This window comes from Drosophila rhopaloa, unplaced genomic scaffold (genome assembly GCF_018152115.1).
Source record: "Drosophila rhopaloa isolate 14029-0021.01 unplaced genomic scaffold, ASM1815211v1 contig_3, whole genome shotgun sequence".
Classification (NCBI taxonomy): Eukaryota; Metazoa; Arthropoda; class Insecta; order Diptera; family Drosophilidae; genus Drosophila; species Drosophila rhopaloa.
This window is the reverse complement of record NW_025335123.1, coordinates 25,873,766-25,897,762: the sequence shown is the minus strand read 5'-3', so window position 1 is coordinate 25,897,762 and position 23,997 is coordinate 25,873,766. Positions and strand designations below refer to the sequence as shown.

At 46.0% G+C, this 23,997-nt stretch overlaps 2 protein-coding genes and 1 non-coding gene across 6 annotated transcripts in view; all 3 read left to right on the top strand.

Moving 5' to 3' along the window:
* LOC108042835 (glutamate receptor ionotropic, NMDA 2B) overlaps positions 1–21,412 on the top strand; it is a 28,388-nt gene extending 6,976 nt beyond the window's left edge. The window contains exons 3-11 of one of the 4 annotated variants that reach the window (XM_017121296.1): positions 11,776–12,547; positions 12,745–12,895; positions 13,098–13,691; positions 13,810–14,099; positions 14,157–14,309; positions 14,408–14,559; positions 15,199–15,706; positions 15,831–15,932; positions 18,562–18,703. In XM_017121296.1, the coding sequence (XP_016976785.1) occupies positions 11,776–12,547; positions 12,745–12,895; positions 13,098–13,691; positions 13,810–14,099; positions 14,157–14,309; positions 14,408–14,559; positions 15,199–15,706; positions 15,831–15,932; positions 18,562–18,604 (2,765 nt within the window). In that variant the 3' untranslated portion in view covers positions 18,605–18,703. Of the gene's footprint in view, positions 1–11,775; positions 12,548–12,744; positions 12,896–13,097; positions 14,100–14,156; positions 14,310–14,407; positions 14,560–15,198; positions 15,707–15,830; positions 15,936–18,561 lie in introns of all 4 variants that reach the window. The other 3 variants (XM_017121295.1, XM_017121294.2, XM_017121293.2) reach the window with 3 other exon arrangements.
* A 731-nt stretch (positions 21,413–22,143) lies between these two features.
* On the top strand, positions 22,144–23,587 carry LOC108042838 (40S ribosomal protein SA). Its single transcript, XM_017121300.1, has 3 exons — positions 22,144–22,246; positions 22,468–22,710; positions 22,906–23,587. The coding sequence occupies exons 2-3, from the start codon at positions 22,492–22,494 to the stop codon at positions 23,497–23,499; spliced, it is 813 nt and encodes a 270-aa protein (XP_016976789.1). The 5' UTR covers positions 22,144–22,246; positions 22,468–22,491; the 3' UTR covers positions 23,500–23,587.
* Positions 22,798–22,893, top strand: LOC123038017. Its single transcript, XR_006417716.1, has one exon. It is a non-coding gene; the product is annotated as a small nucleolar RNA snoM1 (small nucleolar RNA).
* Positions 23,588–23,997: the final 410 nt, after the last annotated feature.

Here is a 23,997-nt window from a genome sequence, read left to right as displayed (position 1 = left end):
ATTTTATGTTGCGTTTCCACACTTTTGTTGGCCAAATTGATAAAGTAAACAAACAGAGGGGCGGGAGAAGAGCGGGCAGCGGACAAAATGCGAGTGCAAACAAAACCCAAATGAATTTTCAATGATGTTTAAATGTTTATTATGGCCAGGACCTTGAGAACATGCTCGCATCCATACACACAGCTCGAGTATCTGTGTGTACGCAAATTACAACACATGGCAAACAAAGTCTGTCTGCTTATTGCCCCTGCCCCTCAACGTCCCTTCCACGTCCCGTCGAGTGTGTAAGTCTATGGGGAATTTATAATGGATTTCTATAGCTTTTGCACCCACGCACACTTGCATTGACAGGGACAGAGCTTGTTCAGATGTTCAGTTGTTCAAACGATTGTTATTTCTCTCTATTTCTCGAACAATAAGCGCGTGGATGCTGCCTTGATTTCTGGCGCGGCCCCCTTACTTCGCCCCTTGTGCATCCTCCTTAGGTGAAAAACTTTGCCTTTCTTTGCCTGATTGCACCCCCTCTCCCACTCCCACTCCCACCACCACTCCACATTATTCCCATTGATTGCTGGCCATAGTTCGGCCCGACTTGTGCCAGCAAATTCTATAACAGTCGTATGGAAATTGAAATCGATTAAGCGGTCGTCCAGTTGAAGCTGTCATCCAACCCAGGCCATTCCCATTGAGTTGGATGAGCCCCATTCATCGAAGTGAAGTCAAGTGCCTTCCCTTTCGAGCGGCTGAAGGCGAAACCCAAGCTCCACGCAGTCTGCCCCGTAGTTGATGATTTTGTGTCAAAGTAATTTCATACGAAATTGTATTACTTTAACCCCCAGACACAACAAATGGAAACCAGGCGAGGACGAGGGGCGGTACAGTGTGTGCTTGCCTCTTTCTTGTGGCAACCATAAACTTTGATGGCCTGATTATCGAGTTTGGCTCATTTGCGGCGATGGAAAGCGGGGCAGGCCAAATTGCGGGCAATCACCTCAGACACTCATAAAGGCTGTAGCTGGTCTTTGAGTAGGGAAAACAAAATGGGTACCTGAAACTGGTCCACTCTATGAGAGGGTTTACGAAATGATGGTCCATCTACTGAACACTTTGAAAAGGGAGTGGATAGCAGCCAAATGAGTTGTATCTCTATTTAACATCACTATTGGCATTCTAACAGGTTTACCATTTTAGGTTGGCCATGTACTACACTCAGTGCACACACAAGTACATGCAATCTGTTATACGACTTTCGTGCAGTGCGGACCCCCCCACCCATTTTTTGAAGCGTCATTAGTATCTGCTCATCCGACTAACTTGCATTAATTGCATTACAATAGTAGCAGCAGCCAGCGAGGCCAAATTGATGGGATAGTTGAGCTTTTTGTGCATTTGAGTGGCTCCCGTACGTTTTTCACTGCCCCGTGACTTTTCTGTTGTCCGTGGTCCGTTGTCCGTTATTCACTGTCCGATTTGAAAGTCGCTTTGATGTTTGCGTTTCGGTTTACGAACTGGTTTCCACCGGTATAGTAGCCCAATCTGTATTTGGAAAATGATTATTTATATACCTTACTATTAACTCTTCGTTTTAAAAACTAGATGTGTACCGGTAACAGTTCCCACTTTGAGTTCACAGTATTGGCTCTGCTTTTATTACGTTTCCGGAAATTGCGCTTTATTTGAAATTGGGTGAGTGCCGCTTCACACAATTCCAAATAAAGCGCAATTTCAGCCGCACCAAATTTCGTTCTTGCCGACGGCCACGTGGCGTATGAGCAATGCGCAGGCAATGGCTGTCAGTGAGCGGATGATTGAATAATCCCACCAAGCCGGACTTGGTGCTTTGCTCACTTTGCTAAATGACATTTTAAGTTGAACGAACCCAGCGGAACTGAACGGAACTCACGTATCATATATCACTCCATTGTCAGTGTCCGACAACTCTGATCCCCAACAGCCGTAAGTCATTTTTCTTGTCATCCCCGTTGCCTTTGGGGAGGGGTCGCCATCTCCCACTTTCCACGGGCCGCATGCTCTTTTACTATTAGCCATTGAACCGGAGATTACCATCTGGGCACTGCAATCGGTAATGAATGACCAGCGAGTGCGGTGCTATCAGCGCCGTTAACCTTGTTTACACCTTGTCCACATGCCATCCCCTTTCCCCAGGACCAGGGACGAGCACCAGACAGCAGCATCAACATGAGCAACACCCTCGCAATTATAAGCTGTTGAAGCCAGTTCCTGTCGTTAACTGCAAGCGCTTTCCACACCTGCCAGGTGGCCGGTCCAGTTCTTCCCCAGCTCCCTCGAACCGGACACTTCTAATGGCGTGAGATTGCTGCTGGGATAGAGAGTTCGAGTGGGTGCGTAGTGGGTGGGGAGCAGGTGCTGCCATTCTGGCATCCTGGCATCCTGGCATCCTGGCATCCTGGCATCGGGGAATCACAGTGTGAGTTCCCCTGCTAGTCCGTGTTTATTGGCAGCGTGCAAATATTCGCCCGACCGACCGGCCGATGCCGTAAATTGATTCTCCCCAGCCAACTGCCTGTCCCACACACTGGGGTGTGTGAGAGCCAAGGGCAATCCAGCAGCATTGTGTCCTGCTCCCGAAACAAGCCTCAAACAAATGGTCGGCATGGTCGAGGGGAAATGAAAAGAAATGGGCCCAAAGCCTGCGGCCAAGACGAGCGAGACGGGATGGGGCCAGGCCAAGTCGAGCTGGACAATGGCTCGCCCAGCCGAAGAGTTTTTGGGGGGAGTGACAGACATCGAGTCCCCGCCGCAAACACACTGGGGGAAAATAGCCATCCGTAAATGGGGCCAGAACTCCCAACAACTCAAACTTATGGTGGACAAATTAAACCATGACTTTCTATAGGCTTCCATATTGTGTAATAGGTCTTTGTTTATGAAACTTATTTACTTATTTACCAAAGAGAAATACAAATATATCTTATGATCCCCACTTCTTCAAGTATGTCTGCTTGTTCGGTTTTTCAAAGGTCAGATAGAGCAGTGAACAATAACTATAATAGAGTGACGTCAAATCTGTCTTAAACTTGTTTAAACGTTAATAGTTAACCCTAGGCTGTACTGGCCGACTTCTTTGGTCAAATTGTTCCTATCTTGTCTTTGGCCAGGCACAATTGCTGGCCGACAAGGACTCTTTTCGCCAGTGCACACACAGATTTCTCATGCTTGGCCTGGACCTCCGCTCCAAGCCAACCCAAGCCAACAGAAGCCAACTCAACCCAGATCAAGCCCTAGTCCGAGGCTATCCCACTAATTGGCGCCGCCGTAGAAAGAGGGCGTGGCCTTGGAGTCACTGCCTGGTCAAGAATGGCCCTCAGGCTTGGACCTTTGCCCCTTTTCCCTACCATCTGCCCTGTGCTCCCGGTGACACACTTGGACTTGGACTGCTCGAGAAGGGATCGAGCAAATTTGGGTGGGAATGAGCTGCCCTCGGGTCCTGCGGTTGATTCGCCGGACAGGAGGGGACCACGGGTAGGAGCCACTGCATCGATTCGGTGTCGGGTTACAAACTATGAACTGCGCTTAAGTCTGTTGACATCGCACACATGCCTGCGGTGACAGACCCGACAACAGATGCCGAGCAATGGGATGGGCAGTGGTCACTGGGCACTGGGCACTGGTCACTGCCGAGCAGACTAGACACAAAGTGGACACTGAATTGCCTGATTATACATGCTCAGTTGCTAATGATGGACCACTCAGGGCATGTTCGCAGGGTAGCTGCAGCATCCGAGCGGTGAACTGAGGTGAAGCCACGCCTAATGGCCCAACTGGCCAAGTGGTTGCGGTTGTGGGTGCCGACACATGCCCAAAAGAGATGGAGGCCAGCCCCCAAGTCCCCTGCGTTGCCGGCTCGAGTCGCTGAAACCCGAGCTGGCACACAGCGGGGGCGGGGAGGGGCTGGGGACGGCGGACCACTACTTTGTCGCATCACTTGGCACCAAAGTTTCACCACCCCCACCCCTTTTTGAGCTGCTTGCCGTGTCAGCAGCTGCGGAGTTACTTGACGTGGCTGTGACGCGCGCGTCCTTGAGCAAAAAGAAAAGGGGAGGAGCTCCTTGCTTCCATCCACTTCAACCCTTCACCTCCCTTCGCGCTGCCGAAATCAGTTTTAATTCGATGCCTAGAACAACAGCGGAAATTTGACAGCGTTGGAAATGCGAACAAAGGAGCTTGCACTCTTCAAAAATCAACACCACACTTTGAAAATCCGCCATAAATTATTAATTTTAACATTAAAAAACAGATTTGGATTTCGAAAAAATACTTATTTTCTTGTATCAATTTACTCTTGAACAAAAATAATTGGGATTAGTATAACCTTTCCATTAATTTAAAAGAAAGGTAATACTCTATAATTCCAAAAGAAAAACAATTTCCTTAAATTGTTTTTTATTTTACCTTTTCTGCCGAGTCACAAGTCAATATTCAACAAATTGCTTTGTAGAAAAGTGACCTAAAACCTGCACTTCTAAGCCCATAACTTTTCCTACAGACATCCGATTTCAAAGTGGCTTACTTCTAAATGATTGTGGTTTAATTCTCTAAAAATCTGTATACTCAACTTGGTTTGTATTTTTGGGTCGATTTTTCATCATTTTTATAGTGTTACCCCTTTCCAAATTTTCGAAAAATGGCTTTGGTGAAAAGTCACCTAAAACCTGCACTTCTAAGCCCATAACTTTTTCTACAGACATCCGATTTCAAAGTGGCTTACTTCTAAATGATTGTGGTTTAATTCTCTAAAAATCTGTATACTCAACTTGGTTTGTATTTTTGGGTCGATTTTTCATCATTTTTATAGTGTTACCCCTTTCCAAATTTTCGAAAAATGGCTTTGTAGAAAAGAAACCTAAAACCTGCACTTCTGAGCCCATAACTGTGTCTTTCACTTGTTTGTATTTTGGGGTCGATAAACGCTTAGTAAGTTCTCAATTTGAGAACATTTTTATCAAAATAAAATAACACATTTTCATGTTAAGCGAACAATTATTTTGAGTTCAAGTACACTTTTCCTGGTTTTAAGATTCTTGGGATCACTTGAGTATGTTTTTTATGAGAATATATATACTCAATTTGAGAATGCGAATACTCAATTTCAGAACGTCGGAATTTTCTCTGTATACATAAATGTGTATAGGACCCATCCCTTTGAGGTGTGCGTGTGTGTGTTTCCCGTGCTAAACTCATCTGACAAGAGCATGAAAAGCGAAAAATCATCTGGCAACACTTTGATATTCGATAAGATGTTTGGGAGCTCTCGTCGGTGTTTCCTTATCGCTGTCCCCGCCCCAAATCATTGTCGTCATGCGGATTTCGTATCTGGGAGATGGAGTGGGCGAAAGTGGGGCCGTGACGTCAGTTATAAAATATGCGCCAAGTTTCCGTCGCCCATTCCCAGCCTCGAGTTAAGTTTAGTTCGTTTTGCTTCCTGTAGTTCTTGCTCCTGCTCCTTGTGTTGTTGTTATTCTGCCATGCAGGGCGTTTCTTTTTTTCCTTTCATTGGCATGCCACGCCCATGTCAAATCTGAGCGTGGATAAGTGCGTGGGGCGTGGGATGGCAAGGCTGGCGATGAGGTCACAACTCAGAGCTCGCAACGCTCTGCAGAACTCCGAGTTGGAGTTAGTGGTATCTTCTGAGTACGATGGACGATTTATAATTAATACATTTTTGGTCAATTAAATTTTCCAACTTGCAATATATATGTTGGAAATGTGCCTTCACTGCGTTTAAAACTTTTGAGTGAAATTGTAATACCCTCTGGAAGGGTATAAAAATAACTAACATGAAAATATGTCAAAAATTGATCAACGTTAAAATAAGAAATTTGAATGCGGTTTTTAGGAATCAAAGCACAAGTCTTTGGAATCGGATTAAGTTTGGTAAAGTTATGAACTCTAGAAGTCCAGTTTTAAGTCACTCTTTTACAAGACATCGGAAAATTAGAAATAACTAACATGAAAATGCGTCAAAATTTTGATCAACGATAAATTGAAAATTTTGAATGCAGTTTTTAGAGAATCCAATCACAAGTCTTTAGAGGTATGCCACTTTGAAATCGGATTATTTTTGGTAAAGTTATGGAATCTAGAAGTCCAGTTGTGGGTCACCTTTGGGCAACTCATCGGAAACTTAGAAATAACCAACATGAAAATGGGTCAAAAATTCGGTCAACGCTAAAATGAAAATTTTGAATGCAGTTTTTTAGAGAATCCAATCACAAGTCTTTAGAGGTATGCCACTTTGAAATCAGATTATTTTTGGTAAAGTTATGGAATCTAGAAGTCCAATTGTGGGTCATCTTTGGGCAACTCATCGGAAACTTAGAAATAATCAACATGAAAATGGGTCAAAAATTCGGTCAACGCTAAAATGAAAATTTTGAATGCAGATTTTTAGAGAATCCAATATCAAGTCTTTAGAGGTATGCCACTTTGAAATCGGATTATTTTTGGTAAAGTTATGGAATCTAGAAGTCCAATTGTGGGTCACCTTTGGGCAACTCATCGGAAAGTTAGAAATAACCAACATGAAAATGGGTCAAAAATTCGATCAACGCTAAAATGAAAGTTTTGAATGCAGTTTTTTAGAGAATCCAATCACAAGTCTTTAGAGGTATGCCACTTTGAAATCGGATTATTTTTGGTAAAGTTATGGAATCTAGAAGTCCAATTGTGGGTCATCTTTGGGCAACTCATCGGAAACTTAGAAATAATCAACATGAAAATGGGTCAAAAATTCGGTCAACGCTAAAATGAAAATTTTGAATGCAGATTTTTACAGAATCCAATCACAAGTCTTTAGAGGTATGCCACTTTGAAATCGGATTATTTTTGGTAAAGTTATGGAATCTAGAAGTCCAATTGTGGGTCATCTTTGGGCAACTCATCGGAAAGTTAGAAATAACCAACATGAAAATGGGTCAAAAATTCGGTCAACGCTAAAATGAAAATTTTGAATGCAGATTTTTAGAGAATCCAATATCAAGTCTTTAGAGGTATGCCACTTTGAAATCGGATTATTTTTGGTAAAGTTATGGAATCTAGAAGACCAATTGTGGGTCACCTTTGGGCAACTCATCGGAAAGTTAGAAATAACCAACATGAAAATGGGTCAAAAATTCGATCAACGCTAAAATGAAAATTTTGAATGCAGATTTTTACAGAATCCAATCACAAGTCTTTAGAGGTATGCCACTTTGAAATCGGATTATTTTTGGTAAAGTTATGGAATCTAGAAGTCCAATTGTGGGTCACCTTTGGGCAACTCATCGGAAAGTTAGAAATAACCAACATGAAAATGGGTCAAAAATTCGATCAACGCTAAAATGAAAATTTTGAATGCAGATTTTTACAGAATCCAATCACAAGTCTTTAGAGGTATGCCACTTTGAAATCGGATTATTTTTGGTAAAGTTATGGAATCTAGAAGTCCAATTGTGGGTCATCTTTGGGCAACTCATCGGAAAGTTAGAAATAACCAACATGAAAATGGGTCAAAAATTCGGTCAACGCTAAAATGAAAATTTTGAATGCAGATTTTTAGAGAATCCAATATCAAGTCTTTAGAGGTATGCCACTTTGAAATCGGATTATTTTTGGTAAAGTTATGGAATCTAGAAGACCAATTGTGGGTCACCTTTGGGCAACTCATCGGAAAGTTAGAAATAACCAACATGAAAATGGGTCAAAAATTCGGTCAACGCTAAAATGAAAATTTTGAATGCAGATTTTTACAGAATCCAATCACAAGTCTTTAGAGGTATGCCACTTTGAAATCGGATTATTTTTGGTAAAGTTATGGAATCTAGAAGTCCAATTGTGGGTCATCTTTGGGCAACTCATCGGAAAGTTAGAAATAACCAACATGAAAATGGGTCAAAAATTCGATCAACGCTAAAATGAAAATTTTGAATGCAGTTTTTTAGAGAATCCAATCACAAGTCTTTAGAGGTATGCCACTTTGAAATCGGATTATTTTTGGTAAAGTTATGGAATCTAGAAGTCCAATTGTGGGTCATCTTTGGGCAACTCATCGGAAAGTTAGAAATAATCAACATGAAAATGGGTCAAAAATTCGGTCAACGCTAAAATGAAAATTTGGAATGCAGATTTTTAGAGAATCCAATCAGAAGTCTTTTGAGGTATGCCACTTTGAAATCGGATTATTTTTGGTAAAGTTATGGAATCTAGAAGTCCAATTGTGGGTCACCTTTGGGCAACTCATCGGAAACTTAGAAATAACCAACATGAAAATGGGTCAAAAATTCGGTCAACGGTAAAATGAAAATTTTGAATGCAGATTTTTATAGAATCCAATCACAATTCTTTAGAGGTGTGTTACTTTGAAATCTGATTATTTTTGGTAAAGTTATGGAATCTATAAGTCCAATTGTGGGTCACCTTTGGGCAACTCATCGGAAACTTAGAAATAACAAACATGAAAATGGGTAAAAAATTCGGTCTATAAGGAGCTTAATTGTTAACAATTGGATAACAGAGTAACAGGTATTTGAGAGTCGTGGCAATCGACTATTTATAAACTAGAGTAATGCCAAATTTTCAATATGATTTTCATAAGTGTTAGCTTGAATAAGGCAACCCACCATGCAAACAAATGCAATCGGTCTAATACAACCAAGAGACACTTTAGTTGTCCTGCATAATTTAGCTATGCAACCCGCAAGAAAGCAATCTACATTTTTGGTGATATGCCCAATAAAATACACTTCACATCTGAGTGAAATTGACTATATGCTACATTTGTTAAGAAGATACGTGTGAAACTGCCAATCCGACATGCCAATTAGTTTTCGAATGCCGCAATGCACGATGGGTGGCGACAGGAGGGAGTGAAGGGGATTGCTTAATCGACCGGAATTATAGCGAAGAATGTTTAATTGTGTGCACGAGATGCGGATTCGCTGGGCGCAAGCTTAGCAGCAAACTTTGCCATCGATATCAATGCTGGTTTCAGTTTCAGTTTTAGCCTGCAGCCACACACTTCCACTTCCACTCCCAGATAACCCAGATAACCCAGCTTCCCGCATCGAAGCTCCGAATCGGGCGTAATTCTGCATTATCGATTGCGAACCAAAGTGCTGGGACAGCTGCGACTCCTAATTGTGCTTTATGCCACTTCAGGCCGACTCGCCTGTGCGCCTGAGCTACATTTTCGAGGGCAGATAGATTTATGTGCTGCCAACGCGGAGCGCCTCTTTTTCCACTTGCCTGCGTCGGGCGTAATGTGAAAAGTTGCTCAAGAGCGGCAGGAGGTGGCACTGTGGCACTGTGGCACACATACGTGGCACCTTCCCCAACGAGCGCCCTGCACTCCATCACTTGCAATGTTGGCAACTTGCGATAACTTGCGATAAAAACGAAGGCAATTGAATGATGCTTAAATGAAATTAATGAATGTTATAATAAGTTGATGGAGGCATCCACGCCCCATTTCGCCAACCCCACCGCCCCGCGGCTACTGTCAGAGCAGACAAACTCGAGCGAGGACGAATGCGAAGGGACTCAAAGCCGGAGCCGGAGCCAAGTCACAGCTGACAGCTGTCAGCTGACTCCTGCTCTGGCATAACAATCAGATCCTCCTGCTCCTGTTCCTGTTCCTGCTCCTGTGGGCCTTCTCTTTTGGCAGTCAAATATATGGGAGGGGGTGTCAAAATTCAATATTCACGTTACAAAAAGCCATCTTCGCCCGGTCTTTTGTGGCAACGCAATTTTGAACTTCCTCGGCCACCACTTCCGGCGTCCTTCGGGCCGCCACATCACACCCGCAAAAGGCGGACGGTCGACCTTGGTAAAGTGTCGCTTGCCTCAACGCGCGCCGCATTACCTGCCATGTTAGGTAGGCACTTCTGAGGGCTTGGGATAATCGCACACACTGGTGGCTCCACTGCCAGTGAAAGTCAATTTAAAGTCTCCTGCAGAGGCCACAGGACGAGGCCACGGACCAGGAGCTCGACACTGGGTAATGCTATTACCGGGTGCCTAATGCACGCAATTAAATTCCCGGGAGGAATCAAAAATGGTCCATCAAAACGAAATGAAATGTCGGGGGAGGTCGAGCCCTGGCCGGTCCTAATTCCGTTAAGTGAATTTCTATTCTCGCTTAAATGCGAACAAAGGTCCGCGTTCCCCACTCCCCCCTTGGCCCTCCGCATTCCAATTAAGCGCTGGCCCATCGTCCATCGATCCATCATCCCGAGTGCGGCTGCCTATGCCGATGCCGATGCCGATGCCCCTGTCTATCCATCTATCCATCTATCCATCTATCTGCGTATCTTTGCATCTATATGTACAAATCTGCGGCTACGAATCCATCCGGGCGAGCCCCGACATGTAAATGGTAATTGAATGCAGGGGCACTGCAAGGAGTCGGCGGGGCAGGAAGGAAAATTAGCAGACCCTTGCCCCCGTTCACACAGTCCCTTTGCTTCTGATAGAGATGGAGGGCAGAGGGCAGAGGGCAGGGGCAGGGGCAGGGGACAGGGGGCAGAGAGCAGAAGTAAAGTGATGAAAAAGTTAATTAAACTTTTTGATGAGATTTCACATTTTGGCAAAACATTGACAGTAGACTGACAGTCCTACAGGGGCGAACATGCAAACAGGGGTTATCGCACGTTCCCCAGGACTTGACAATGTCTTGTCATCGATTACGGCGCCTCCCCGAGAGCTCTTTCCCCTCAATTTCTGGCTGACAAAACTTTCGATATTGTCGTTGGTCACTGGCGAACAATGGCATCGGTTTCAAAAGTCATGACACCCATGCCCGCGCCCGTTGTTTTAGCGCCAGCAAAAGATTGCATATGAATTAATTGCCACGTCGCTGAAGCTCGAAAGGCAGGACGCCAATCCTGTTCCTTCAAGTAGGTCGACTAGCTAGTAGGTCCTTGCGGTGGCGCGTGCCACTGAAAAGAATCCGCGTCATTACTCCCGACAGCCTCACACACCGCATCCCACTGCTAATTCTGGGGACCCCAGACCCAAACACTCCTTGCAATCCAATAAAATTCTCCCACTCCAATCGTAAAACAAGTTCGGAAGGTGGCTAATCTGCAATTAATTGCCACATATCTGTACACAAGACACGCACGAGCTGAGATTGAGGTTTCGATTGGAAGTGGGATCAGAAGCTGGAGCGAAAGCGGGTGAGCAAAGTGGGTCAGATATGTAAATGAACTCAGACGGCAATGTACTGGAAGAATTCAAGGAAGTTTCCCAGGTCAGCAGCGTTATACCAGTTATACCCTTGATACTGAAATATTGTTGTTTTTTTTGGGTAATAAAATTCTGTCATTGCAAGAATTAAATTATACCTATGGTGAAATTAAATTGAATAACTTTTTGTGAAATCTTTTATCTCTGGAGAAATTGTCCATTTAATTTTGTAAGCTAGTTATCTTTATAACTAAAATAAAAAAAAACAGATTCGATATTTCCATGTTATACCTTTTACCGAGGTGAGAAAGTAGTGCAACCGCAGCTTTAACACCTATAATATCTAATATTAATCTACTATCCTGATTAATCCTGAGTAACTTTTGACCGGCTATGACCACACCTGATTTGCCCAAGAATGGAGCACCCGCTACCCGCTTTTTTTGGGATCTTTAGAAATAATTTGTCAATCCATCCTTGTGTGGCATGTTCAACAATCTAAAAAAAAAAAAAAAAAAATAAAAAAAAAAAAAAGCACACACTGGTCTAACATGACTCTCTGTCCAACAGCCATCCTCAGCACGCTGTGCAAGGAGTTCCTGCGCGTGAACGTGTCGGCCATCCTGTACATGATGAACAACGAACAGTTCGGGCACAGCACGGCCTCCGCGCAGTACTTCCTGCAGTTGGCCGGCTACCTGGGCATCCCGGTGATCTCGTGGAACGCCGACAACTCGGGCCTGGAGCGGCGGGCCTCGCAGTCGACGCTGCAACTGCAACTGGCCCCGAGCATCGAGCACCAGAGCGCCGCGATGCTGAGCATCCTGGAGCGCTACAAGTGGCACCAGTTCTCGGTGGTCACCTCGCAGATAGCCGGCCACGACGACTTCGTGCAGGCGGTGCGGGAGCGCGTGGCCGAGATGCAGGAGCACTTCAAGTTCACCATCCTCAACTCGATCGTGGTCACGCGGACCAGCGACCTCATGGAGCTGGTGAACAGCGAGGCGCGGGTGATGCTGCTCTATGCCACGCAGACGGAGGCCATCACCATCCTGCGCGCCGCCGAGGAGATGAAGCTCACCGGCGAGAACTACGTGTGGGTGGTCAGCCAGTCGGTCATCGAGAAGAAGGACGCCCACTCCCAGTTCCCCGTGGGCATGCTCGGCGTGCACTTCGACACCTCCAGTGCGGCGCTCATGAACGAGATCTCCAACGCCATCAAGATCTACAGCTACGGCGTGGAGGCCTACCTGACGGACCCGGCCAACCGCGACCGCCGCCTCACCACCCAGTCGTTGTCCTGCGAGGACGAGGGTCGCGGCCGGTGGGACAACGGAGAAATGTGAGTGGTGTTCCCAGTGCATTGCATGCCAGCATCCCCATTCGGTGCGAATCTATCGACCATTTTAGATATCCCCTTAGCGGGCTAAGCCCTTACTCGGAAAACGATTGCAATCCTTGTAACGATAGCGAAGCTTCTTGTAGTCAATACTAGCCGGTGGGCCTGATATCCTATTAAGCATTTGGTCTCTTCCCTAGCTTTTTCAAGTACTTGCGCAACGTGTCCATCGAGGGGGACCTGAACAAGCCAAACATCGAGTTCACGGCAGACGGTGACCTGCGCTCGGCGGAGCTCAAGATCATGAACCTCCGGCCCAGCGCCAACAACAAGAACCTCGTGTGGGAGGAGGTAAGTGGAGGCTTTGTTGCATGCTTTTCTCAATCCTTGCTTACTTTGCCACTCTCCTTACGCTCACTCTCCACTCTCCACTCTCCCCTCTCCACGTTCCACGACCCATTCTGATCCCGCACCGATCAATCGATCTTGCACCGCTTTGTACTTATGCCACCACCTCGACACCTGATCCGATCCACGACTCCAATTGGGGCAGATTGGAGTGTGGAAGTCCTGGGAGACGCAGAAGCTGGACATACGCGACATTGCGTGGCCCGGCAACTCGCACGCCCCGCCCCAGGGCGTGCCGGAGAAGTTCCATTTGAAGATCACATTTCTCGAAGAGGCACCCTATATCAATCTGTCGCCCGCGGACCCGGTGAGTGGCAAGTGCCTGATGGACCGCGGTGTGCTCTGCCGGGTGGCGGCCGACCACGAGATGGCCGCCGACATCGACGTGGGCCAGGCACACCGCAACGAGTCCTTCTACCAGTGCTGCAGCGGCTTCTGCATCGACCTGCTGGAGAAGTTTGCCGAGGAGCTGGGCTTCACCTACGAGCTGGTGCGGGTCGAAGATGGTAAATGGGGTACCCTCGAGAATGGCAAGTGGAACGGCCTGATCGCCGACCTGGTCAACCGCAAGACGGACATGGTCCTCACCTCGCTGATGATCAACACGGAGCGCGAGGCGGTCGTCGACTTCTCCGAGCCCTTCATGGAGACCGGCATCGCCATCGTGGTGGCCAAGCGCACGGGCATCATCTCGCCCACGGCGTTCCTGGAGCCCTTCGACACGGCCTCCTGGATGCTGGTAAGTAGAGACTGCAGCCTTGCTCCTCTTCTGTCCCCCTGTTCAGCCTTCTCACGGGTAAGTGTCCCTGCTCCTCTCTCCCTCTCTCTCTCTCTTTTGGCTCTGTCTGCGTGCCCAGGTGGGCATAGTGGCCATCCAGGCGGCCACCTTCATGATCTTCCTGTTCGAGTGGCTGTCGCCCAGCGGCTACGACATGAAGCTGTACCTGCAGAACACCAACGTGACCCCGTACCGCTTCTCCCTGTTCCGCACCTACTGGCTGGTGTGGGCCGTGCTGTTCCAGGCCGCCGTCCATGTGGACTCGCCGCGCGGCTTCACCTCGCGCTTCATGACCAACGTGTGGGCCCTCTTCGCCGTCGTGTTCCTGGCCATATACACTGCCAACCTGGCCGCCTTCATGATAACCAGGTAAGCTGGGGTCCTCCAAGCCGCCCTCCACCTCTGAGCGCACTCTCTATCCCGCAGGGAGGAGTTCCACGAGTTCAGCGGGCTCAACGACAGTCGTCTGGTGCACCCCTTCTCCCACAAGCCCTCCTTCAAGTTCGGCACCATCCCGTACAGCCACACGGACTCGACCATCCACAAGTACTTCAACGTCATGCACAACTACATGCGGCAGTGAGTGGCTCCGATTGCTTAGCCAGGACTTGGCCCTGATCACTGATCACTGACCACTAACCACTGACCATCCGTCTCCAACCGCCATTCTCCCCCAGGTACAACAAGACCAGCGTGGCCGACGGAGTGGCCGCCGTGCTCAACGGCAACTTGGACTCCTTCATCTACGACGGCACTGTGCTGGACTACCTGGTGGCCCAGGACGAGGACTGCCGCCTCATGACCGTGGGCAGTTGGTATGCCATGACGGGTAAGTGCTTATTTGAACTGCTTACTTCTTTGCTCATTGTTGGCAACTAGGGTGACAGCTAAAGTTTTTATTACATTAATTTGCAGCCACACACAGCCTTCAATCACTTGTAAACTATTAGAATAACTAAGCGTGGAAGGCTGTCAAATAATGCGACACTTCTCACTGTTGCTGCCAACACCAACTTAGATCATTACCAATACTTTTAAGCCTGGCTTAAATTGTCGTTGGTTTAACGGACTTCGAGTTGGGTAAAGCATTTTCTTTTTTAGTAACTTGCGAAGAAAAATCAAATATTTCAGCATCCGAGTTAACTCTTTTGTCATATGTTTCAAGAACTGTTCTTTGAAATTAAACAATAAAGGTAGCAAATGTAAAATGTAACATTGTATAAAACGACTTTAAATGTTTTATACTTGATAGAATCGAAAAGTTATCCTTCCCTGCACTTACACATTTAATTTAAATGATGGCAGGGTAAAAAATGTGTTTCAGAGTTGATCTTAACGAAGAATAGGAATTTGTGGAACATTTTTAGCGTGGTTATGTGGTTTCCCCCCGCTTTCACTTTAGTTAAGCCCGCAATTTGATCCGGCTCGATGGCTGTAATTTACGGTTCTGCCCCTCCTTTCGCTGCAGGCTACGGACTGGCATTCAGCCGCAACTCCAAGTACGTGCAGATGTTCAACAAACGGCTGCTCGAGTTCCGGGCGAACGGGGACCTGGAGCGGCTGCGGCGCTACTGGATGACGGGCACGTGCCGGCCGGGCAAGCAGGAGCACAAGTCCTCGGACCCGCTGGCCCTGGAGCAGTTCCTCTCCGCCTTCCTGCTCCTGATGGCCGGCATCCTGCTGGCGGCGCTGCTGCTCCTGCTGGAGCACGTCTACTTCAAGTACATTCGCAAGCGGCTGGCCAAGAAGGACGGCGGCCACTGCTGCGCGCTCATCTCGCTGTCCATGGGCAAGTCGCTGACCTTCCGTGGCGCCGTCTTCGAGGCCACCGAGATCCTCAAGAAGCACCGCTGCAACGACCCCATCTGCGACACGCACCTCTGGAAGGTCAAGCACGAGCTGGACATGTCTCGCCTGCGTGTCCGCCAGCTGGAGAAGGTCATGGACAAGCATGGCATCAAGGCGCCGCAGCTGAGGTGAGTGCTCCACCTGTTGTTCCATCTTGGATGGGGATCTATAGAATATGGATTCAGAGTTCTCTACTCGGAGCGGATATATGTATATCACAAGTATATTTGCATGTCTACATGTCCTTTGCAGGCTGGCCTCCTCATCGGATCTGCTGAACCACCATCATCTCAAGGAGCGGCCGCCGCTGCTGGGCAACCTGAGCCTCGCCGCCAGCGCCCAAGATCTATACAGGTGGTAAGTTTTCTTTGTGCATGCCTTTTCCTGCACGACTCCCTGCACCCCCTCCCCCGCCTCCTTGGACGTCCTCCACTCCCGTGGCAGTAATTAAATTAAGCAATTGCTTGAGTTAGCATTCCAGCTCGGTTCAGTGTTCTTTTTTCCGGAACAGAACAGAACGGAACAGAACGGAACGGGACTCGTTACTGGCCACGCTAATGATGCCGGGCAGCTGCTACAACACCCCATGTCTCCCTTGGGGCGTTTCTCTGGTTTCCGCTCTAATATAAATATATGGAAATGACTTTATTAAATTACTTTATCTCGGTTTCTGATTCAGCAGAGAGACTCTGGCGCGGTGTGTGGCCCAGTCCCCATGCCCACACACACAGAGCGGGGAGACAGTCCCTGGTTATAGTCTTAGTTATAGCACAATTTCCGACAGTTCCTGTTGTCATTCAGTGGCTGTGGCAGTGGCAGTGGCAAAGGAGCTTTGCTTTTGTGTGAAGTGACTGTGAGGGGATTGTGTGGCCCCTTTCATTTGCATATCGTCCACAATGGGTCGGGCCCGGATAGGTAATCGGATGTAGGAACGCTTTATGACCCTACACAGGCCGTCCAAAGTCCCAGCTGCAACCCCTTGGCAGCAGGACCAGAAATTAACGGATCAGGGCAGCAATGGCAGCAGGCAGGAGGCATCCACATTATCGTTTCCATCTCCATCAGCATCGGGAGCTCGCCACTGCACCACCACCTTCTTTTCCGCCTCGTCAGCCAGTCGGCCAGTCGGCCAGTCGGCCAGTCGGCCAGTCAATCACTCACTCGTTCATCCTCATCCCAGCAGCGCAAACACAGTTTTGTGTGGGGCCAACGCCTTTATCTGAGCTGCCTCACCACCTGGCATGCCACCTCCGGGTCAGGATGGTTTCTGCACCGGTTGCACAGCTTAGGGGCGACATGGTGGTGCCCCACTGTGGGGTGCCCGTCATCCAGTGGGCCTCTCTCGGAATATAAATCTGCGTAGAACCACGATAGCTCTGAGGTTATACATGCTAAGCCATTCTCAAAGCTGATCCGCCTGAAAAGCCACTTTGGATGCCGCATTATCGAGCATTTTCAGTTTTGATGGTTTGAAATTAAATAAATGTTTTACTTAGAACTTACAACCGCACCTTAGTTCAAGGAAAACGTAAGTCCGATTCAGTATCTTAGTTAGGACGTGCTATTTTGTTAATTTTTACCAATCTAATCTCCATGTTTTGGAAAAATCCTCTCATACTCTTTTCAAATATCATCGTGCTATTTTTGTGAGCTCATGTTTCACGTTTTGATGCTGTAGCTCAGGTATGTTTTTTTTGACTGTTTTCAAATCCCCGTCCACTGTATCGGAATGGATGCTCAGGAGTCACACCAACGGCCCCACAGAGACATTTTCATTAATTACTGGCAAGTAAACAGTCCGAGAGCTTTGCCGACCGAGTTCGGTGTTAGGGGGCGAAAATGGAGCGGTGGGCTTGGCAGACCAGGTGGAACGTTATTCTCTGCGGTTGCATTGTCTGTCCCTGTGCGTGTCCCTTGTCCGTTCCGGTGTCCGTTGTGTGCATTATGGCGTGCCACGACTTATCCAACGCTGCGAATGGAAAGTTATTTATGTCGGCTTATGCTTGCCGCCGATGCTGCATTGAGGACTTTGGTTTGGACTCTTCCTTTCTCCCAGCATCCAGCAGCCTTGGCCACATGTGTGCATACACCAAGGGCTGCTCATCGCTTTGGATGCCAGCGAGTCTCTGGCTCAGGTTCCAGTGCTAACTTTTGGCTTTCATGTTAACCAGAGTTTCCCCAACCACAACAGACACAACGAAACTTTTCAGGGAATTAGGTTGAGTGAACCAAAATTTAAACTACGCAACGGGATCCACCCCAAATGTTAAGCAAAACGTGGAAAACGTAGAAAACTCTTCAAAGTGGGACCCGAAATTAAGGCTTGGGCCTGGCAGGGCGTGACAGGAGAGCTGATGAATTGATGATGGATAGCGGGCAGCAATGATGCCCGGGGAAACCCCTTTATCGGAATAAAGCACCTGTCCGATCGTGTCACGGGCTCATCACTGGCACACACACCTCACTTTTTGCATTTACTTTTTGGCACTAATTTATTAACATACGAACCCTTGAGTGCTCGCCCCGTTGGACTCTGATTGATTGATGATGCCCAGGTCTTTGGCCATCCGCCCAAGCAGAGTCCCTTCGCCATCCCATTCCCATCGTGGTTTAAGTTGCCATTCCACCATTATGGCTAACGTTTTCGATTCTCCCCGGCATCCCCCTCACACACTGAATACAGCGCCGCCTTGACACACAAATCCGTATTTGTTGGCCATTGGAACTGCCAGTACCCCAATACCCCGACCACCCATCCCAATCCCGAGAGAGCCTGATTACAATTTGTCACATTTTTCATTGGCTGGCAGGCTTAATAGCATAACCAACAACGCATGTCCTGCACAACTGTAGCTGTACTGTTTAGCATGCTTTGTGTAAAGTAGCAGTAGCTTACCCGCATACGCGGATGTGTTTCCCGAGTCCTCCAACTAACACTTGGGCCTTCCCCGCTCTCTCTCCCCCAAATGTGTATGAATCGCAGGTCGTACAAAACGGAAATCGCCGAGATGGAGACGGTGCTCTGAAGCGTTTATGGCTGGAAGTGGAGCTGCTTCTTGCACCAGACAGACACCCGCAATCGAGCAACGTTTTTAGAGTTACTGGAGCCAGAGTGCAGTCCTAGAGCGAGTACGTCTAATCAAAATCAACGTTTCAAATAAAATGTAAACTGAAAGCTTTCGGAAGTTAGAGACAGGGAGATACGAGATAGCGAAATGGAACCCAAAGCGCCTCACGAAAACCGCACACACTCAAAAATCGAGGACGACGTGAAACCTAGATTTTCAGCCTAGGAAAACCCAAAGATTGTATAAAGTTAAACTAATTGTAAAACAGTAAAACCAACAGTTAAACCTAACGGCACACGGGGAAGAACAACCAAAAAGCAGCCGCCGCACGAGTATTTCATAAAATAAGTTTTAATGGAGATCAGGAGGTAGAAGGTAAAAGGAGAAGCTAGGGAGATCAAGCGTTACATTTTTGGCGATTGAACTGTTAACCGTTAACAAGGAGCAGGGGAAGAAGAGGAGTAGATTCAACCCAGAGTTGGGGATGTTTGTATGTAATCCGTTTGATTGTTTGTGATTGTTGTTTCGTTTGTTGTCTTTTTTTGGATAGTAAATATTTACGAAATCATAATCAAGTAAGCGTATGGCAAGGGCTAACATACAAGCAGGACGAGAAAGCGGCGCCGGTTGCCACGCCCATTATTAAATATACACATTAACAGATTTATATGTATTTACCTTGCTATGATTACGACGATATAAATGTTATTGCATATACACGTACATATACATTTAAAGAACAAGAAACAAGAAATATTTACATATGAATATACATGTATGTATGTACTTATATTTTTTTCTGATTTTGATAAAGAAATCGCTTATGTACCGCTAACAAAAAAACCCAAGAAGAATAAAAACCAAGGGGGAAAAACAAAATTTTCATCTCGCTAGGAGATACCCACACAACTACGATGCTTCATTTTAGTTGCTTCCTTCTGCTTAGCTGGGCAACTGTTGCCAGCGTTCTTTTGTTTCATTCACTTTCACTTTTATTTCGCTTGCTCGCCGAGAGAGACCTTTCCCCACCCTAACGCTCACCACCATTTCATCATGGCCAAAATCTAAACCAAATCAGATTTTCGCTTTCTAGTTCGACTCTCTTGCATGTGGCCTAAAGTTAATGAAAACACTCTCTCTCACACCCACCTGCACACACCCCATACACTCACCTAAACAAGAGATAAAAGAATATTTATAAATGTGCATTGTTGTTGTGGCGAGCAAAACGTGCTTAAATCAGATTTAAAGTAAACTCAAAATCGAATTAAATATGTACAAAGGTTAAACTATTAAACGCATGAACTAAAAACGCGACGTAAATAATGAACTAACTGAAGAATCGGAGGCGTGTATTGTGTTGGTATTTCTTTATGTGTGTCTTCTAAGTGTCTTGCAAGGATTACCAATAATCAAAGCAAGCACAGAACGTAAATATAAACATCAAAAATTAACTAACACTCTTAAATCGGAGTGACAACTAAAACCACTTTTAACACACACTAGTACAGCAACCAAACACGCACGGCTTTTCAGCTGTGTGTGTGCTTCTTTGAGACTCTTTTCGTTTAAGCCATCTCTGTTTAATTAAACTATTATGGGTGGTTCCCATTTGTTCCCCGCCACCACTCGTCGTTCAAAACGGCGAGAGCGGGCGAGCGAGACGGCAACTGCAACAGCAACACACCACTACAACAACCAGAGCAACACGTGACAAACGAACTGGACATCAGCGAGAGCGACACAAGGACACACAACAAAAACAATGTTAACAGCTAAACAAGAAAACAAAGAAACTTATTGAGTTTTATTTGCAAAAGAGTGATTTTTTGTAGTGGAAATATTTTATACACAAGTTACGGATGGTTCGAATGAAAGACAAAGCGAAATGTTAATTATTACGTATATGTATATATTTTTTAAGACAAATTGTTCAGATTTATTATACGAGTACTACCAAACAAAGCGAGTCAAAAACCAAAGCTAAGCCAAAACGAAAAGCATGAAACTGGAAAATGATTTTGCAGACAACCATTTAGTATTTAAACGGAGGGCGAAGAAGAGCAGCAGGGGAACAGGGGAAGGGAAGAGAAAACAAAACCTTTACGGACAAATTAAAACAAGTAAAACAAGTTAACATTACATTATATAAGTAGTTAGTAATTTAAAACTAAACCCAAAGAAAATAAGCTAAACATTACGACAAATGATACTAAAAGCAAACAAAAAAAAGTTTATGTATACAAAAAGATGTTTTTTTTTAAATATTATTAATGTTATTAAGTTACGAGTGCGAATGACGAGCGTCACATAGTCACACTGTCCAGACACCCACACTAACACGCTCACAGGAGTACACACGATTAACGAGTGCATTTTGTTAGGTGTTAAACATTAAAAAACAAAGGAGAATCCAAAGAAACATAAACATAAATCGAAAACGAATCAATTTTTAAACGCAAAGATATCTCCTCGAACATAACGAAAAACGAATTCTGAAGATGGCGCCGGTTAACTTGAATCTAAGCTGAATCTAGGCAAAAACTAGCGAAATAAGTGAGAGCCCACACCTGTCCACACCTCAGCGAAGGTGAAAGCGGGACGGAACGATGGCTGATCGTATTTCAAGTTACTAACACGACCCAATTTTTTAACCACGCCAACGGATCGAGCGAAGAAGCGTTTCACGAACATAAACTAAGCAAATGGAATATGCGTACATTGTTGTGGTAGTTACAGATGGCGAGAAGCATACACGTAAATTAAAATATAAACAAACCAACTTGCAATAAATGTGTATACAAAATATCTAGTCTTTCATTTTCTGTCAGAAGTGATAAGCGAGATGGCAACGCCACGTCATAACGAAAAATATAAATGTTGGGTCACTTACCAAAGTATGATTAAATTATCCGTTTCCATTATTTGAAAATAACCGCCAACAGTAAACTGGAATAGCACTGAGCTTGTGTCAGGCAACACTGGCCGATATTCATCGATTACCTTTTAAAATTCGCTGATTCTGGAAATACACAAGAATATTATTTGGTTTGAGACAATAATATTTTGATGAGCATTTATTGGTTCAGTTCCTCTCTACCTAATCAACTGGTTTATGTATTTAATAAACACACATTTTGTCAACATCTCTATCAGTTTCTCCATTTTTTCCTAATTCGAGCTGAAAATACCAATGAATTGGATATAATAAACAACAATAAAATGTCGTTTTGCTTAATCTTAATCATTAAAAATGGTTTTAAAAATGACAACTATTAGCAATTTCCCACCACAAAAATTAATTTTCATATTTTTGTTTTAAATTTTTAATTTAAATGATTCACATTTTTTCTGGAATCGGGCTGCAGGTCTAAGTGATATATTTTTTAAAATTATAATTTAAATTATAAAATTTACTTCAATATTTTAGTATTTTTTAAGTACTACCATATCGTATATATGAAAAGCGTAACAGTGTAACCGTGCCTGTTAAAAATACCGCGATAGTATCGACTAAGCATAGGTTTCCCCAGCGCCAACTTCGCTTCATTCCGGCCGTCCATTCGGCCATTTTTTCGAAACTCCCAGCGGCATCAAGACGTGAGTATTCATTATGTCCCGATTTGGCCTCTTCGACGGTCTGGTTAAAGTGAAAATGGAAAACCTTAAACCAAACAGCGGACAAAGGCATGTCAGCCGCATCCAAGCGGCCTGCACAAATCAGCCGTTGTTGAAGATTCTGAACGCACGGGGTTCGCGCACATGCAAACCCCGCACTTGAGGTTATGGCGAAGCACTAACACGGGTTTCTTGATCCGCAGGTCCGTAACTCTTTCTACGTTAACATGTCGGGAGGCCTAGATATTCTGTCCCTCAAAGAGGACGACATCACCAAGATGTTGGTGGCCACCACCCACTTGGGGTCGGAGAACGTCAACTTCCAGATGGAGCAGTACGTGTACAAGCGCCGCGCCGATGGCGTTAACATCCTGAACCTGGGCAAGACCTGGGAGAAACTCCAGCTGGCGGCCCGTGCCATCGTGGCCATTGACAACCCCACTGATGTGAGTATATGTCGATATTTCCGGTGAGGAGACTCCAAGAGCGGCGTGGCTATCGTGATGATTTTATTACTAATCTTTCGGGTATGAAATTCAATGATTTCAATTTTACCGCTGACCAGCCACGCCTTAGAGCCCTAGAGTTTTTCCCCATTTCCGCCTGCCGAAGCGTCTATTAATGATCCCAAACTCCCACAGGTCTTCGTCATTTCGTCGCGTCCCATTGGCCAGCGCGCTGTGCTGAAGTTCGCCAAGTACACGGACACGACCCCCATCGCCGGCCGCTTCACGCCCGGTGCCTTCACCAACCAGATCCAGCCCGCTTTCCGCGAGCCACGTCTGCTGGTGGTGACCGACCCCAACACTGATCACCAGCCCATCATGGAGGCCAGCTACGTGAACATCCCCGTGATCGCCTTCACCAACACCGATTCGCCGCTGCGCTACATCGACATTGCCATTCCGTGCAACAACAAGTCGGCCCACTCCATCGGTCTGATGTGGTGGCTTCTGGCCCGCGAAGTGCTCCGTCTGCGCGGCACCATCTCGCGCAGCGTTGAGTGGCCCGTGGTTGTCGACCTGTTCTTCTACCGCGACCCCGAGGAGGCTGAGAAGGAGGAGGCCGCCGCCAAGGAGCTGCTGCCCCCGCCCAAGATTGAGGAGGCCGTCGACCACCCGGTCGAGGAGACCACCAACTGGGCTGATGAGGTGGCCGCCGAAACTGTCGGCGGAGTGGAGGACTGGAACGAGGACACCGTCAAGACCTCTTGGGGCAGCGACGGCCAGTTCTAAGGAATCTGACCACAAATGACACTCCACCAGCATCCCATGTTGTTAGGCGCCTTTGTCGCGGCATAAATAAACATATGTTTATGTCTAAGCTCCACGTGTTTGAATTGATGGGGTCTTATGTGACAAAAAAAAAAGGGGCCTTTCTTGAAACTTTAGTTTATTTAGTGTATTTCGTAAACTTAAGTTCCAATTAATATTAATTTTCAGATGCTGGCATTTTCAGAGTTGTAAGCACCCGACAAGGTTTTTATTCAAAAATGAGCAATCGTTTCTTTGTTAAGTGATAATATATACACTTCCATACAAATATTCGGTATATAAACAGCACGTGATTCTGCCTTATGATGAATTATTGAAACAGAGTTACGTGACAGAAGTTATTTACTTCACTAGTTTTCGCAATTTCAATTGTCAATTTTTAAATCACCAAAAAATTATTTTTTTTCGGTTCAATTTTTAGTACGCTGTTTCTTTCCTTTTCTTATTTAGTTATGCTCA

Coding starts and splice junctions, on each gene's coding strand:
- LOC108042838 (XM_017121300.1), top strand. CDS start 22,492: ATGTCGGGAGGCCTAGATATTCTGTCCCTCAAAGAGGACGACATCACC. Junction 22,711..22,905: donor CCATTGACAACCCCACTGAT/GTGAGTATATGT, acceptor AAACTCCCACAG/GTCTTCGTCATTTCGTCGCG.